General features: G+C 32.9%; 3 protein-coding genes and 1 long non-coding RNA gene across 9 annotated transcripts in view; 2 read left to right on the top strand and 2 right to left on the bottom strand.

Moving 5' to 3' along the window:
* LOC127173497 (CSC1-like protein 2) overlaps positions 1-5763 on the bottom strand; it is a 59725-nt gene extending 53962 nt beyond the window's left edge. For all 4 annotated transcript variants that reach the window (XM_051123412.1, XM_051123411.1, XM_051123414.1 and 1 more), the window contains exon 1: positions 5448-5763. The gene's annotated coding sequence lies outside the window, so the exon portion shown is untranslated. The remainder of the gene's footprint in view (positions 1-5447) is intronic.
* Positions 5764-11295: 5532 nt separating this feature from the next.
* LOC127173390 (transmembrane protein 91-like) lies at positions 11296-12402 on the top strand. Its single transcript, XM_051123243.1, has 2 exons — positions 11296-11510; positions 12002-12402. The coding sequence occupies exons 1-2, from the start codon at positions 11304-11306 to the stop codon at positions 12143-12145; spliced, it is 351 nt and encodes a 116-aa protein (XP_050979200.1). The 5' UTR covers positions 11296-11303; the 3' UTR covers positions 12146-12402.
* A 1402-nt stretch (positions 12403-13804) lies between these two features.
* LOC127173391 (uncharacterized) lies at positions 13805-15266 on the bottom strand. Its single transcript, XR_007828745.1, has 3 exons — positions 15123-15266; positions 14831-14895; positions 13805-14349 (listed from the first exon to the last, which is right to left on the bottom strand). It is a non-coding gene; the product is annotated as an uncharacterized LOC127173391 (long non-coding RNA).
* Positions 15267-15402: 136 nt separating this feature from the next.
* LOC127173389 (transmembrane protein 91) overlaps positions 15403-17279 on the top strand; it is a 36581-nt gene continuing 34704 nt past the window's right edge. For 2 of the 3 annotated variants that reach the window (XM_051123241.1, XM_051123239.1), the window contains exon 1: positions 15403-15822. In XM_051123241.1, coding sequence (XP_050979198.1) covers positions 15616-15822 — 207 coding nt within the window. In that variant the 5' untranslated portion in view covers positions 15403-15615. Of the gene's footprint in view, positions 15823-16817; positions 17192-17279 lie in introns of those variants that run through there. The other variant, XM_051123242.1, reaches the window with a different exon arrangement.

The raw sequence follows: 17279 nt of genomic DNA, 5'->3' as shown, positions 1-17279 counted from the left end.
CACATCTCAGAGAATATCAGAGACTTGGGGATGCACTTCTTTTACCCTGGTAACCACACAGAACACCCTAGCAGCCACATATTAATGCACAAAAAAAAAAAAAAAAAAAAAACTCACAACTATCTAGTGTGATGACAGCTACAGAGAAACTTCTGAAGGCATGCCGTATTTTTTTGTACTTAAAAAAATAAATAAAATACTACTGTACTACATTTTCCATTTTAGTTGACATTTTAGTAATTTTGTTGCATTTGTCCTTTTTTTATGTTTTTATTCGTTTTTATTTTTAGTTTATTATATATCTATATTATTTATATTTTATTTAGAAATATTAGATTTAATATATATTGTTTTTTATTTGTATTCATATTTTAGGATATTTTTCATATACATTTTTATTTTTATATTTTTAATGTATTTTGATTTTAATTTTAGCAAACATTTTAGTAATTTTGTTGCATGTCTGTCATTTTTATTAGCGTTTGGGTTTTTATTTTAGTTTTATATTTATAAAGTATATATAAATACACACACACATACATGTATATATTATGGAAAAATACGTTAGATTTATGTAAAATAGTTATATTTTTCTCCCATTTACATTAGGGCTGTGAAACTATTAAATCACAATTAATCGCATACATAATAAAAGTTTGAATTTGCCTAATATGTGTGTGTGTACTGTGTATAAATATGTATATATAAATACAAACACATTCATGTATATATTTAAGAAATATTTACAAGTATATGTATTTATTATAATTTTTATATAATTTATATTATATATAAATAAAAACATTTTGTACATAAATAACATATTTATCTTAAATATATACATTAATTTGTGTGCATTTACATATACATAATTACAAACAGTACACAAACATATTAGGCAAACTCAAACTTTTATTTCGTATGTGATTAATCGTTTGACAGCCCTAATTTACATACAAAACATTTTTTTAAATATATACGTGTGTATTTATATATACATAATACATATACACAGTAAACTCACAAATAGTATGTAAACAAACTTTTATTTTGAATCGATTAATCTTGACTAATCCTTTTGCAGCTCTAATTAATTGATATTTCATTAGCATAACATTACATATTGTTGTTTAATTCTTTAGAGGACATGGATGTTCATTTAACGGAACACTAATTTCATTACTTGATATGACTTTGGATAAACCTCTGAGAGGCAGGTAAACACAGATCTGCAGGATGAAGCTCAGGAGGGTTTTCCTCTGCTGAAGTTAATAATAATGCAGATCACCCGAGGGGATTTTACAGCACAGGGTCATCTGTCATTATGAGCAGCTGCTGATAGACGAGCCGCGCACACTGACGCTGAAACACGTGTCTCTGGTTCCTCATTAGTCGCTTCAGATTGAACCTCTAGCAGATGATCACTACATGAAATTCAGACTTTCCTTCTGGCCACCAGTGAAACACAGTCAGGTATTAAACTGGCTCTAAACGTTGAGAGAAATAAATGAAGGATTTTAAAATATATATATAAAAAAAAAGAAAAAAAAATGTAAAATATTATATATTATATTAGATAGAAATAATATATATAACCAATACACTGTGAGGGGGAAAAAGTGAAACGAGACATCTTACATTTTCTTGCATTTTAGCATTTTAAATTATAAGAAAATTTAAATTTTCTTATATTTTCAAATTATATAAAATTATCATTACATATTTTTTATATAAAACCTAATTATTTAATTAAAAAATAAATTGTATTTTATATAATCTTTAAATAACTATATATTATATAATTGTATAATATAACATTAAGAGAAAATCGTGAGATGAAAAATAAATAAATTAATAAAATAAATGTATATAATTTATAATTTCAGTTTTTAAGCAATATATACATTTATTTATTTGTTTAGCCTAATGGGACAATCAAACTATTCAGGAATAAGTTATTATTATGTCATCTGTGCAACAGTAGCAGGACAAATCGCTCAATTTCCATTGGTTGAGTCGATGTTGGCATGTCAAACTCAGTCGGAATCGCTCAAACAAACAGACTGCAATTCAGTTTGATGCCACTAGTAGCACATAACCATTAAATGCTTTTAAAAAAAAACATTGGTGCTTCACCAAACAAGTCTGGTCACAAGATCTCGTTCACAGCCTGTGTTCAACATAACGGTGTTCGGATCATTACTGAAGCTGATTGAACATGACGCCTCCATAACCTGTGTCTAAACCAACACCTGAGACAGAGAGAGAGAGCTGACAGCATTAAAGCCTGTAATCACTGTAATCACATTATCCAAACACCCCGAAACATGATTTACAGTTGGGCCGTGAATGTAAACCAGCATGTTCTACACGTTAACGCACCTCAGGTCAAACCTGAGACAAAAAAGTTTGCAAAGAGCAATTGTCAACAATAATTGTGCATGTGATTCAGTCCAAGACTAGTTAAAGATAGAAACGCACAAACTAACGGTTTGGCCAATTTACATGCTCATCTGATTAACAGCACACTCATTACAATGGTTGGGCATCTTTAATTGTAGGTTCAAACCCACAGACGGGACAATTTATCAATTAGCAGCAAAGTATTTAACCACTAAGCCAAGCAGACTAAGGTGGTTCTGGTCTGAGTTTGTCAAATCGGTTTTAAATGCAGGAGAAACAGTGAAGACGTGTGCGGCTTATTCAGCCAAAGATAGTAACACAAAACCTGCTTGGATTCACAGAATCTGGCAGCAAAACATTGTTTTGTTTGCTTGAGTACAAATCACATAAAAATCCAAGATGCTAAGGAAAGCAATAAGGGAGACCCAAATATGAAAAACGATCCCTGTGTGTCCACCTGATGCGCTCATAACATTCAAACCTCTAGAGACAGAAGAGAAATCAACACATAAATCTAAGCCTCCAAATCCTGTAACAATAAACAAAATAAATACAACAAATACAGCACCATCTGAAATAAAAATGACACCCATAAAACTTATAGACCAGACCATACTCAGCCAAAAAGCCGATTAAAATATTCTCAAATAAATAAATAAATGTAGACTTGCACTGTGAAGCAAACTATGAAAGACGAGTGTGATTTAGTATCTACAAACAAAAATATCACATTTAAAAAGAGACTATTTTATTTACAAATATCATGCCAATAAACATTTGTTTTATAATATATTTGCATTTTGTTTTTGCATTTGTATTTAATACAATTTGTGTTGTAGACAAAGTATGGAAGACTCGGAGTGCAATTTAGTTTACAAAATAAAAATGTCTAAAAAAAAAAAACTACAAATAAATATGTAAATAAAATAATTACTTTAAAAATGGACAAATTTAATGACAATAAATATTTTTTATAATTTATTGTCTTTGCATTTATTGTAAATATATTTAATAGTTTATAAATGCAGTTAAAATGCAATAAAACAATACATTCAAAAATATAAACCTACGCATAAGCATATTGCATTTTGTTTTTGCATTTATATTTAATAAAGATTGTTTAAAAATTCAGCGCATGTGTGCTAAGCAAAATATGGAAGACTGGGTGGAATGTAGTGAACAAAATAAAAATTTAAAAACTACAAATAAATATGAAAATAAAATAATTACTTTAATAATTGACAAACTTAAATGACAATAAATATTTTTATAATATATTATTTTTGCATTTATTATAAATATATTTAATAAAGCTTATAGATGCAGTTCAAATGCAACAAAACAATACATTAAAAAATATAAACTTATGCATAAATGTTGCATTTTGTTTTTGCATTTGTATTAATAAAGATTGTTTAAAAAATTCAGGTAAAATGTACCAAAATAATAAGTGTGTGTGTGTGTGTGTGCGTGTGTGTGTAAGCAAAGCATGGAAGACTCGGAGTGCAATTTAGTGTACAAAATAAAAATGTAAAAACTACAATTTAATGAAAATATTTACTTTAAAAATTGAAAATGTAATATGAAATATTTGTATAATATATTGTTTTGGCATTTATTATAAATCTATTTAATAAAGTTTATAAATGCATGTTAAAATGCAACAAAACAATACATTTAAAAAAATAAACATGTTGCATTTTTTGCATTTATATTTAATAAAGATTGTTTAAAAATTCAGTGTGTGTGTATTAAGCAAAGTATGGAAGACTGCAATTTAATAAAATAAAAATTGTGTGTAAAATAAAAATAAGTGTGTGTGTGTGTGTGTGTGTGTGTTTAGCAAAGTATGGAGTGCAATTTAGTGTACAAAATAAAAATGTAAAAACTACAATTAAATATGAAATTAATTACTTTAAAAAAAAACTGACAAATTTAATGACAAATATTTTTATAATATATTATTTTTGCATTTATTACAAATATAAATGCATGTTAAAATGCAACAAAACAAAATACATTTATTATATTATATTATAAATGCATGTTAAAATGCAACAAAACAATACATTTAAAAAAATAAACTTAGTTTGTTTTTGCATTTATATTTAATAAAGACCATTTAAAAATTCAGTTAAAATGTACCGAAATAACAAGTGTCTGTGTTAAGCAAAGTATGGAAGTCTAGGAGTGCAATTTAGTGTACAAAATAAAAATGTCAAAACTACAAATAAATATCTACCTAAAAATTGACAGATTTAATGACACTAAATATTTTTATAAAGTACTGTTTTTGCATTTGCATTTAATAAAGTTTATAAATGCATTCAAAATATAACAAAACAATACATTAACAACATATCTAAATTAAAGAAACTGAAAAAGTGTGAATACTGGCTCAAAAGCAGGTGCTACTGGGCAAAACGGTCATGCATCTGTTGCAGCCAAACTCATATTCAGCTCTGAATATCAATAACGCTCATCAAGGTCTAATTTATTGCACATTTCTGTCATTGCTTTTATTGCGGTATGCATGTTAAATAATCGACCTACTAAATTACGTTGAATTAAAATTAAATAGCGTTATCTAAATAAACACGGTGTTTCAACTGATGCTTTATGATTATGAAAAGATATAATAAAGCTATAGACACACGCACTTTGGGTGTCATGATCAACCCGCATGTTAGCACAGGGTGACTGGGCGTTTCTGAACGATTCAAACTAAAAGATTCAATGAACACCGAGCAAAATATATTATTGACACAGAGAGAAACGCGATTAAACAATAGAGAAATTGTCCTCCGGCATGAGCGCAGGCTGCTGGGAATGTGCGTTACACAATATAGATGCGTTGTGTGCTGCTTTGTTGAATTGGTACGTAAATAAAAACGAATAACAAACAGTAACGTACAATGTCAGGTAACGCGTCGCGTGAATAAGCGCGCCCAAATGAATAACGGCCCGAATAACCGAATCACTGCGCCAAATATTCACAAACGAACGATTCATAATAACGGAATAGAAATGAAGACTTGTGTTACCTGTCAATCCGATCGGATTTGCTGTCTCTGCTGTATTCCGTTGCCCCAATGACAAGATCCCAAATAGGATAAATCCGCTTCCAAATCCACCGCGGCAGAATTGAGCTCTAGAACCCCATTTAATAATATCCTCATCGGAATAAAAACCCTCGCACTTCTTGTCTGAGCTTTAATTTGTCTGAAACTGCTTTTTTGACACAGGTGCGAACCGTGCTAGTTTTCTTCAGGAGAAAGCGCGGACGGACGAGGACACCCCGCGAATATAAATACCGGTTTATTGGAGGCTTAATATATTCAGCTGTGTGAAGCGGCGGAGTGTGTGGGAACGTTTTCAAAATGGCGGCCGCCGCGGATACTTTTCAGCGTAAAAGTCCTGATGGTTTGCTGAGGGGATGGGGCGATTGAAATTAAAAGCCCTCAGTAGTTTTTTAAGTTGGCTTGAGAAAGCCAATTTACTGATATGCTGTTTTCTTCTGAGACTAAATCTGTCGACACTAACTCGTCCTAGAGCTTTAACTCTACAAACTCCAAACTCGGTCCAGACCTTCATACTGATCTGACTCTGTGTGCTGTATCTCTTCTATGTGCTATTTCTAATCCATTTAGACTCATTTAAGCTTCCACTCTAATATTTCTAATCTATCTAGCTATTTAAATCATGCTAGCAACATGCTAGTAACTTGCTAATCATGTTAACAACATGCTAGTAACATGCTAATCATGCTAACATGCTAATAACTTGTTAATCATGCTAGAAACATGCTAGCAGCTTTGCTAATCATGTTAGAAACATGCTAGCAACATGTTAGTAACATGCTAATCATGCTAACATCATGCTAATAACTTGCTAATCGTGCCAGAAACGTGCTAGCGACATGCTAATCATGCTAGAAACATGCTAGCAACTTTGCTAATCATGCTAGAAACATGCTAGCAACTTGTTAATCATGCTAGAAACATGCTAGCAGCTTGGCTAATCATGCTAGAAACATGCTAGCACATGTTAATAACATGCTAATCATGCTAACATCATGCTAATAACTTGCTAATCATGCCAGAAACATGCTAGCGACATGCTAATCATGCTAGAAACATGCTAGCAACTTTGCTAATCATGCTAGGAACATGCTAGCAGCTTGGCTAATCATGCTAGAAACATGCTAGCAACATGTTAGTAACATGCTAATCATGCTAACATCATGCTAATAACTTGCTAATCATGCCAGAAACATGGTAGCGACATGCTAATCATGCTAGAAACATGCTAGCAACTTGTTAATCATGCTAGAAACATGCTAGCAGCTTTGCTAATCATGCTAGAAACATACTAGCAGCTTTGCTAATCATGCTAGAAACATGCTAACAACTTTGTTAATCATTCTAGAAACATGTTAACAACTTTGCTAATCATGCTAGAAACATGCTAGCAACATGCTAGAAACATGCTAGCAACATGCTAATCATGTTAGAAACATGCTAGCAACTTGCTAATCATGCCAGAAACATGCTAGCGATATGCTAATCATTCTAGAAACATGCTAACAACTTTGCTAATCATGTTAGAAACATGTTAGCAACATGCTAATCATGTTAGAAACATGCTAACAACATGCTAATCATGATAGAAACACGCTAGCAACGTGCTAGTAACATGCTAATCACGCTAATAACATGCTATTACCTTGGTAATCATGCTAGCAACATGCTAGTAACTTGTTAATCATGATAGCAGCATGCTAATCATGTTCGAAACATGCTAACAACATGTTAGTAACATGCTAATCGGGATAACAACATACTAGTAACATGCTAATTATGTTAGAAACATACTAACAACATGCTAATCGTGCTAACAACATGCTAGTAACATGCTAATCATGATAGAAAAATGCTAACAACATGCTAGTAATATTAATCATGCTAGAAACATGTTAACAACAAGCTAGTAACATCTTAGCCATGTTAGAAACATGTTATTAACATGCTGATCATGTGCGAAACATGCTAATCAGGCTAGAAAAATGCTAATAACTTGCTAATCATGCTAACAACATTCTAGTAACTTGAAAATTATGATAACAACATGCTAATAACATTGTAATCAGCCTATAAAAATGCAAGCAACAAGCTAATCATGCTAAAACATGTTAACAACATGTTAAATCATGTAAGCAATGTGTTAAATCATGCTAGCTGCTTTTATACTTTTACAGCTGCTTCAAACTTTCAGGCTAGGCTTTCTCAAGCCAACTTAAAGTCTGTTCTCAAACTTTACTCATCTAGTTTTTCTTTGTAATTAAAATAATTAAGGCTTTTCATAATTTGCTATTCGATTAAATGTAATTCACGCATAGCGCTATTTACTACAGATCGTTTTTATAGAGCGTCTATTTAATCTGCAGAGGCTATTTACACTAACTCTGCCCACCAGCGTGTGATTGGTGGCGCTTCACATGCTTTTGACGCGATCGACCCGAGTTCGAATCCGCCTTTTGCCGAACTCGTTGGAAAGACATTAATTTTCAATAAAAATGAAGGAAATAATAGGAAAGTTGAAAAGAAATGATCGGGTAGGATTAGGGTTGGTTGTAGGCAGGGCTTTATTGTCCCAGTAACGCAGCATCCATTTAATAATTTTAATAAAAATGATAATTTACAGATTTTACACTACATTACTGCATACTGTTTTATAATATACTATAATACTGAGGTGCAGCTATTTGCCACTATATTAGTAATAAGTAGTATAAACAGCAGAAAACACTGCTATTTCTAAATAGGTTAAACAGAATCTGGCACATCGCCAAGACAATATGCTATTTTCACTTAGTGTAAATAGAATCTATTGCTATTTGCACTTACTGCAAATAGCATCTATCGCTAAGAAAATATGTTACTTTTACTTAGTCTAAATAGCCTCTAATTGCTGTTTATATCTGACAGTGTGTCATTTAGACCTAATAAACAGATCATTCTGCAATAAATCATGAAATTTCTATTCTTTAATATCTCTTAATATCTTTTCAGGAGACTGACAGCCAAAAAAACTAACAAAAAAAAAAAACACAAAAAAAATAAAAATTAAAAGATGCACTAAAATGGTGTTATTTCTTTAACATTCACACAGGAATTAAATTATTTAAAAAATGAAAAGAAAAATAATAATAAAAACGTGACTGAGATGTGAAATACTGTAGGATCTTCATTAATTAAAAGAGAGTTGCATTTTCAATCACAAGTTTTGAGAAGTGAAAGACTGACAAATCATCAGATCTGAAGCTGATCTCATGTTTTACAGAAATGTGATCTCATACTAACATCTGCTGTAGAAAAGTGGAATTGCAGGCTGCTCATTGTTCTAGTATGATTTATTTTAATCAAATAATAAAGAAACTACCTCATTTATACAGTATAATTAAAATATAAAAAATACAATTATATATGAAGTGTTCATTTGAAAAAAACAGACAACACCATTTTTAAGAGTTTGTAATTTTGATTAGGTAAAAAATAACTAAAAAATACAGCTAACACAATAAAACAATAAAAAGATGATAACATAAACACATGACTTGAAAAAAACTGAGTTATCTGTTTTTGCAAATACACTTTTTTATAGATTTCATAATTTTATTTGCTTTTTCACAATTATATATGTATATATATATATACACTACCGTTCAAAAGTTTGGGGTCAGTAAGACTTGTAATAGTCTTTAAAGAAGTCTCTTATGCTCATCAAGGCTGCATTTATTTGATTAAAAATATAGAAAAAAAACAGTAATATTGCAAAATATGTTATTTACAATATAAAATAATGTTTTTTATTTTAACATACTTTAAAATAGAATTTATTCCTGTGATGAAAAGCTGAATTTTTATCAGCTGTTACTTCAGTCTTAAGTGTCACATGATCCTTCAGAAATCATTCTAATATGCGTATTTATTATTAGAATGATCAATGTTGGATAATATCAACAGTTGTGCTGCCAAATATTTTTTGGAACCTGTGATTTTTTTTTTTCAGGATTCTTTCAGGAATAACAAGTTTAAAAAGTACAGTGTTTATTCAAAATATAAATATTTTATAACAATGTAAATTATTTATTATTAACTTTTAATAAACTTTTAATTATTAACTTAATACATCCTTGGTGAATAAAAGTATTAATTTCTAAAAAAAAAAAAAAGAAACAATAAAAATGTACTGACCCCAAACTTTTGAACGGTAGTGTATATATATATATATATATATATATATATATATATATATATATATATACACCAATGAAGTCCATTATATGGCATTTATTTAAAATTCATAAAAAAACTCAAGACCATTGCAGTGCATATTAATGTTTGCGTATTACATTTAACAAGGGCATCTGTTGTCTCGCTGGACGAAGACTCTGAACGTAGAGTATCTCTTTTCTCACAGGCTGGAGGCTCAGAACTTGGTTGTATCTGTTGCTGCCTCAAAAGCTGGAGACTCAGACTTGGTATCTGTTGTTGTCTCAGCCTTGCGGGTCGCAGACTCAGAACGGTGTGGCTGTTATTGTCTCACCTTTGCAGGCCGGAGACTCAGAACGAAGGTTGTCCTATTAGTGTCCCTTCTTTTACAAGTAGCAGACTCAGAACGAAGTGTTTCTGTTACAGTCCCTTCCCTCGTGGGTAGCAGATTTAGAACAAGGGTGATCTGTTTCTGTCTCTTCCCTTACAGGACTGAGACTCAGAATGGGTGTTTCTGTTGCTGCTTTCCCTGCAACAGGCTGAAGACTCAGAACATTGTTGTTCCGTTACAGTCGTTTCCTTAACGGGCGGCAGACTCGGAAGAAGGAGTGTCTTTTGGAAGGGAGATTGTATTTTGGAAAGGAGATTGCAATTTGGTGCTTCTCCATTTCCGTGCTGTGATTGTCTGGTTCCATCAGAGTGGGGGGACACGTGGTGGCCCACCCTTCTTTCCTCCTGTGGAATTTGTTTGCATAGTCCAAACACAGGGTTAGAAAAGTGTCACTAAAGTTTTACCGGTGCATTTCTCACTTTTCACACCATAACCATAAAATGCATTTGGCAATGTTACGAACACATCAAGTCCAAACATGATGGGAAAAGATTGAACTGTCATGCATGCATTCATTTGTCCATTAACAGCTGAGTTTGCGTAAGATGTTGCACTACACATTGCTGTCACTAGGAATACTTATTTCTCTGAATAAGATGTGTGTGTTGTAGTGTGCATCAGTTTTAAGGTTTGAAAACCTAGTTATGAATGGATTTGGATGAATCTTTGTGATCTCCCTCTGTTTCACCCACTGCTGCTGCATCCAGAGGTCCTGAGGAATTTTTATGGTCGATCACAGGCCAAACCCTTAGGAATAAGTCTCAAGGTGGGTGAAGGGCACAACCTGCATTTTGACCAATAGGAAGTTCTGTCCTTTGTACCAAAGGTTTTCTACTTGCCCTTTAAGAGATGTCTGGCTGTTGCCCTGGCATCTTTATCTGATGGCGTTGGACAGTTTGCTTATGTTAGACACCAAGATCCAATCAAATGTAGCAAACTTCAGTCCACTACTGTGGTCAGGGAGGGGCCCTGGAATGTCATGTCCACTACAATTTCCATAATTGTTATTTATCATAAATGTCAACACAGATAGGGTGCGTGACATCCTCATCCTCAAAAACCATAAACAAAGTTACCATAAACCACTTCCCAATCAACATCAGAAGATAAAATTCAAGAAAGCACAAAACTGACTGCAAATGAGCCGGTGTGCAGCGAGGAGCATCTCACTTGAGTGAACTGAAAGAGAAAAACCGTCAGGATCATTTAGTACACTTACAGCAGAAAAAGAAGAAATGAACATACCACCAGAACCTACAGTGGCGATGACCGGGGCCGCCGATCAGCCCGTTGTGTTTCAACCCGTTGTGGTTCAGCCCGCTGTGCTCATGACCCCGATGCCATTGGTCACTGCAGTACCAGATTACTTGGGCTACTCCATCTTTACCATGCTGTGCTGCTGTTTTCCTCTGGGCATCGCTGCTACCGTCTACTCATGCAGTGTAAGTATTCGTTCTAGAGGGACTTTTTCTGCTTCATATGTATGTCTCATAAATCAATTCAAAATGAAATATTTTAATAAATGTGTTTAATGAGGAAAAGCAGTCCTGCACACTATTCACTGTTGCATGAAAGAATTACAATATTTATTGAAATGGCAATGTGCATTTGGTCAAAAAACCCTGATGCATATATTACATTTAGTAATTTATGTTTCTGAATATATATATGTATATGTTTAAAATCATATAAAATGTATTGAAAATAACATTTTCTTAACTGGATGTTTCATATAATAGCCTACCGTATAGAAGTTTTTGATTTTGTTATATTTATTTACTTCTATTTTTTTTTTTTTTTTTATATTTGATTTGATCAAACATTTAATTTTATAAGGGTCTATAATTACATGGACTGAACTTCTTGTAGATAGTTATTTCTTGAGTGGTTTTTCAATATCACTTCAATATGCTTGACATTTGTGTTTTCACAGACTCGAGATGCTAACATGGCTGGACAGCGAGAGTTAGCGATGAGCCGCTCCCGAGTGGCGTTTATCCTGAACAACGTGGCTCTCGGTATCGGCCTCTTGGCCACCACAGTGGCCATTATCATTAGATTTACAGCTTCTGAATGACAAAGTTTTTGAAGAAATGTTGTGTTCTGCTTCAGATGCATCTACTCATACTTTAACTCAAGTCAGGGAATAATCTAATGTACACTTCTGTCTTATTTCTTGTTGTATTTAATGCTGTCAGATTGTTCTGTATTGATTAGCAGAAATTCAACTGCTTTTCACTTAGTACTGATGTAAAATGTCTTTTTTTAATTTTTTTTTTTATTACACATTGTAATAAAGTGTTGCACTAAATACACTAATTGTTTTGGTCATCTACAGGGGCTTTCACATAGTTTCTACAACTGCAGGTGGAAATTCCCACTTTTTGGCATGTTTGCACCACAGGAACTAGGAACTTACTGTTTTAGGAACTAAATTAGCTACACTCTTAAACATAAAGATGCTAGCCTGGCTGGACACCGAGAGTTAGTAAAGAGCAGCTCCAGATCAGCGTTGATTCTGAACAGCGTTGCTCTCGGTAGGGGCCTCATAATCCTCATAATCTGCTTTACCCTCATTGTTCTGCTTTGATTGCATATAGTCCCGTAACTTGTCAGTGACTTTGTAGAAGAACCATCTGCTCATGCAATGTAAGTATTCATTCTAGACGAATCTGCATCATATGAATTGATAATACATATAGTTTTTTATGAAAAATAGAGCACACAAATTGTGCTTTAAGTATCTACGTTTAAGATTGAACTATGTTTAAAGAGTGTATATGTACGTTTTAAATCATATAGAAATGTGTTGTAAATAACTTTTATTGGATGTTTCATAAAATGACCTATAGATGTTAGCACTGATGATGAAAGATTTTAGTGAGCATGTTCTCTTTGTAAATGTGTTGTGATTTTTGCATTAAATCTGGTGACTATTGCTGCGCCCCAATGTGCCTACTTATACTACGCCCTTAAAGTATGTACTCTTTTGGTAAAGAAAAAGTACACACTTTTGAATGTGTGGTCTTAGAGTAGGCAAGCTCACGTCACACAACTGCGTTTTTACCATGTCACAGTAAACTGGCCTGTCGATCATCTTAGCACAGTTAAAGGAGAAGTCCGCTTCTAGAACAGCAATTTACAAATAACTTACTCACCCCCTTGTCATTCCATATGTTCATGTCTTTCTGTCATGAAGAAATAATGTTTTTTGAAGAAAGCATTTCAGGATTTTTCTCCATATAATGGACTTGATTGGTGCCCAGATTTTGAACTTACAAAATGTAGTTTAAATGCAGCTTCAAAGGGCTCTAAACGATCCCAGCCGAGGAAGAAGGGTCTTATCTAGCGAAACAGTTGGTCACTGGTCATCAAAAGAATTGGTCAAATTCTACATTCAAATAAAACTTTAAAATAAACAGAATTTTTTCTGGTTTTTTTTTTTTTTTTCTGGTTTGCAAGTAAACAGTGGTTGATCTGCTTAATATATTTTACTTTTTTCAGGATTCTTTGATAAATAAAAAGTAAAAAAAGAACAGCATTTATTTAAAATAGAAATCTTTTCAAAATTTTTATTCTCTTTTTTTTTAAAGAAATTAATACTTTTATTCACAAAGGATGTGTTAAATTAATAAAAAGTGATTGCATAGATTTACACTGTTAGAAAAAAAATTATATTTTGAATAAATGCTGTTCTTTTTAACTTGTTATTCAACAAAGAATCCTGAATTATATATATATATATATATATATATTTGGCAGCAACTGTTTCCAACATTGATAATTCTAATAGTAAATCAGCATATTAGAATGATTTCTGGAGATTTATGTGACACTTACGACTGGAGTAACAGCTGATGAAAATTTAGGTTTGCATCACAGGAATAAATTACATTTTAAAGTATATTAAAATAAAAACCATTATTTTATATTGTAATAACATTATGCAGTATTACTGTTTTTTTTTCTGTATTTTTGATCAAATAAATGCAGCCTTGATGAACATAAGAGACTTCTTTAAAAAAAAACATTACAAGTCTTACTGATCCCAAACTTCTGAGCAGTAGTGTATATATATATATATATATATATATATAAACATGTGCCATTTTACAACTAGTACAGCCTATACTATTAAGAAACAGCTGAACATTTTATGGTTGGGGAGGAATATGAAATAAAGTGCAGCACATTTCATTTAATATGATAACATACTATAGGGCTTTTACCAATTAAATGAAATCAGTGTTAACAAAATTGATCTTTCCACTGCAGAGTAAACTGAAGCAGTTAGTGGAATAGAGCATTTACAAAAACAGTTTAATGAAGCTGAAATGAAGCATGAATGCATTTACACTGCAAAATTACAAACGCATGAATCATGTTACGAGCTTAGTGTTTTTTTAATATAGGCTACAAATATGAAATGTTGGGAAAGAGGCTATTTTTAAATCTGAAAGTAAACCACCAATAGGTGACAGCAGGTGACTTAATAAATGAGTCACTGAGTCATTCATTCAAATGATTCTTTCAAACAGCTGATTAATTCAAGAAAGAAGCAAGTGCCTCTCTGCGTCCCAACTATCCATCCTAAAAAGCCAACGGATAATCTACTATTTCCGGATTCAGATCAGAACTACAAAAACAAAAAAGTGTTTTTATGCGTGATATGCGCGGTTAAAGTAGAGAGGTTTAGACATTTAACCTGGTTATATACAAATATATATATACAGTTACAGGATGCGCATAACTACTGACATACCTGTCAGTGTATAGGTACCAAAATCCGGGAGACCTCTTGAGGGGAATCTGAATGGTAGAGGCAGGCTAAATACACATAAATACATAAAACATATGTATTAATACAAATAAGAAGAAACACATTATTATTTTCACATTTCTATGTATTTGCTTTTATTACAAATTTACATGAAGCACATTTTCACCAGTTTCCACAAGTAAATTATTGACAAAGTTAGCATACACGTCCACAACAAATGCTTAAAATATTTAAACATTCTCATTACTCAGTAATTAATTAATGTAATAAATACCTATTTACAATAAGGTTAAGTTTTCACGACATGTCATCAACAGGCCATATTGGCGGCAATGAATGTAAACAATACCACTGAAATGAACAAAACTTGCTGATGAAAATGGTCAATTATCAAGGATTAAGTATAACAAGTATCACCAGTGCGGCCGCACATCCAGATAACTGACCAAGTCGTGACTTTATGCTTTCCGCAACGCCCACAGATATAACTGCGATCTACATATCACTATGCAGAACATTTCCTTAACAGTCATTTGGCTGAAGCTCATTTAAATATCAACTCAGACAGACTGCGTGACATCCTTATCCTTAAAAACCATAAACAAAGTTTAAAAACCACTCCCCATCAACATCAGAAGACAAAATTCAAGAAACCACAAAACTGACTGCAGACGAGCCAGTGTGCAGCAAGGAGCATCTCACTTGAGTGAACTGAAAGAGAAAAACCATCAGGATTATTTAGTACACTTACAGCAGAATAAGAAGAAATGAACATACCACCAGAACCTACAGTGGCGATGACCGGGGCCGCCGATCAGCCCGTTGTGTTTCAACCCGTTGTGGTTCAGCCCGCTGTGCTCATGACCCCGATGCCAGTGGTCACTGCAGTACCAGATTACTTGGGCTACTCCATCTTTACCATGCTGTGCTGCTGTTTACCTCTGGGCATCGCTGCTACCATCTACTCATGCAGTGTAAGTATTCGTTCTAGCAGGCCTTTTTTTTGCTTCATATGTATGTCTCATAAATCAATTCAAAATGAAATCTTTTAATAAATGTGTTTAATAAGGAAAAACAGTCCTGCACACTATCCACTGTTGCATGAAAGAATTACAATATTTATTAAAATAGCAACATGCATTTGGTCAAAAAATCCTGATGCAATTTTATGTTTAGTAATTTATGTTTCTGCTTAAAATCATATAAAATGTATTGAAAATAAAATTTTCTTAACTGGTGTCACACCCCTGTGGACTGTTTATGCTGGTTTCTCCCTCTTGTGCCCATATTTGGTTGTTCCTGTTTCCTGTCCTCGTTTAATCATCATTAGTTTACCTTGTTTTACCTGTGCCTTAATTTAGTTTATCCTTATCACCTGTCTTTACAAGTTGCTTTCTCTTCAGTGTTTGGTTCCGGTCTCGTCAATGTGTGCGTGTATTTATCCTTCCTACTGTGGATTTACCTGTTTTGGATTTACCTGTGATTTTACCTGTGATTTTACCCTTGATTTTCCTTGCATGATACGTGACAACTGGATGTTTCATATAATGGCCTACTGTATAGAAGTTAAATTTGATTATGAAAAATGTATTTATACGTTAAATTCATTTACTTTTATTACATTTTATTTGCTAAATATTAAAACCGGAAGCTGTTTGATTTGATCAGCATTTAGTTTTATAAGGGTCTAAAACAGGTGTGTCAAACTCCGGTCCTGGAGGGAGTTTAGTTCCAACCCTGTTCTAACACACAAACCATGTAGTTGTCAAACAAGCCTGAATGACTTGATTAGCTGGATCAGGTGTGTTTAATTAGGGTTGAATCTAAACTGTGCAGGGCTGCGGCCCTCCAGGAACTGAGTTTGACATCCCTGGTCTATAATTACATGGATTGAACTTCTTGTAGCTAGTTATTTCTTGAGTGGTTTCTCAATATCACTTCAATATGCTTGACATTTGTGTTTTCACAGACTCGAGATGCTAACATGACTGGACAGCGAGAGTTAGCGATGAGCCGCTCCCGAGTGGCGTTTATCCTGAACAACGTGGCTCTCGGTATCGGCCTCTTGGCCACCACAGTGGCCATTATCATTAGATTTACAGCTTCTAAATGACAAAGTTTTTGAAGAAATGTTGTGTTCTGCTTTAGATGCATCTACTCATACTTTAACTCAAGTCAGGGAATAATCTAATGTACACTTCTGTCTTATTTCTTGTTGTATTTAATGCTGTCAGATTGTTCTGTATTGATTCAACTGCTTTTCACTTAGTGCTGACTTAAAATTTCTTTTTTTTATATATATATATATATTGCACATTCAAATAAAGCGTTGCACTAAATACACTAATTGTTTTGGTCATCTACAGGGGCTTTCACATAGTTCCTACAACTACAGGTGAAAGTTCCCACTTTTTGGCATGTTTGCACCACA

Source organism: Labeo rohita, chromosome 11 (assembly GCF_022985175.1).
Source record: "Labeo rohita strain BAU-BD-2019 chromosome 11, IGBB_LRoh.1.0, whole genome shotgun sequence".
Classification (NCBI taxonomy): Eukaryota; Metazoa; Chordata; class Actinopteri; order Cypriniformes; family Cyprinidae; genus Labeo; species Labeo rohita.
This window is presented reverse-complemented; position numbering and strand designations above follow the sequence as displayed.

Coding starts and splice junctions, on each gene's coding strand:
- LOC127173390 (XM_051123243.1), top strand. CDS start 11,304: ATGAACATACCACCAGAACCTACAGTGGCGATGACCGGGGCCGCCGAT. Junction 11,511..12,001: donor CTACCGTCTACTCATGCAGT/GTAAGTATTCGT, acceptor GTGTTTTCACAG/ACTCGAGATGCTAACATGGC.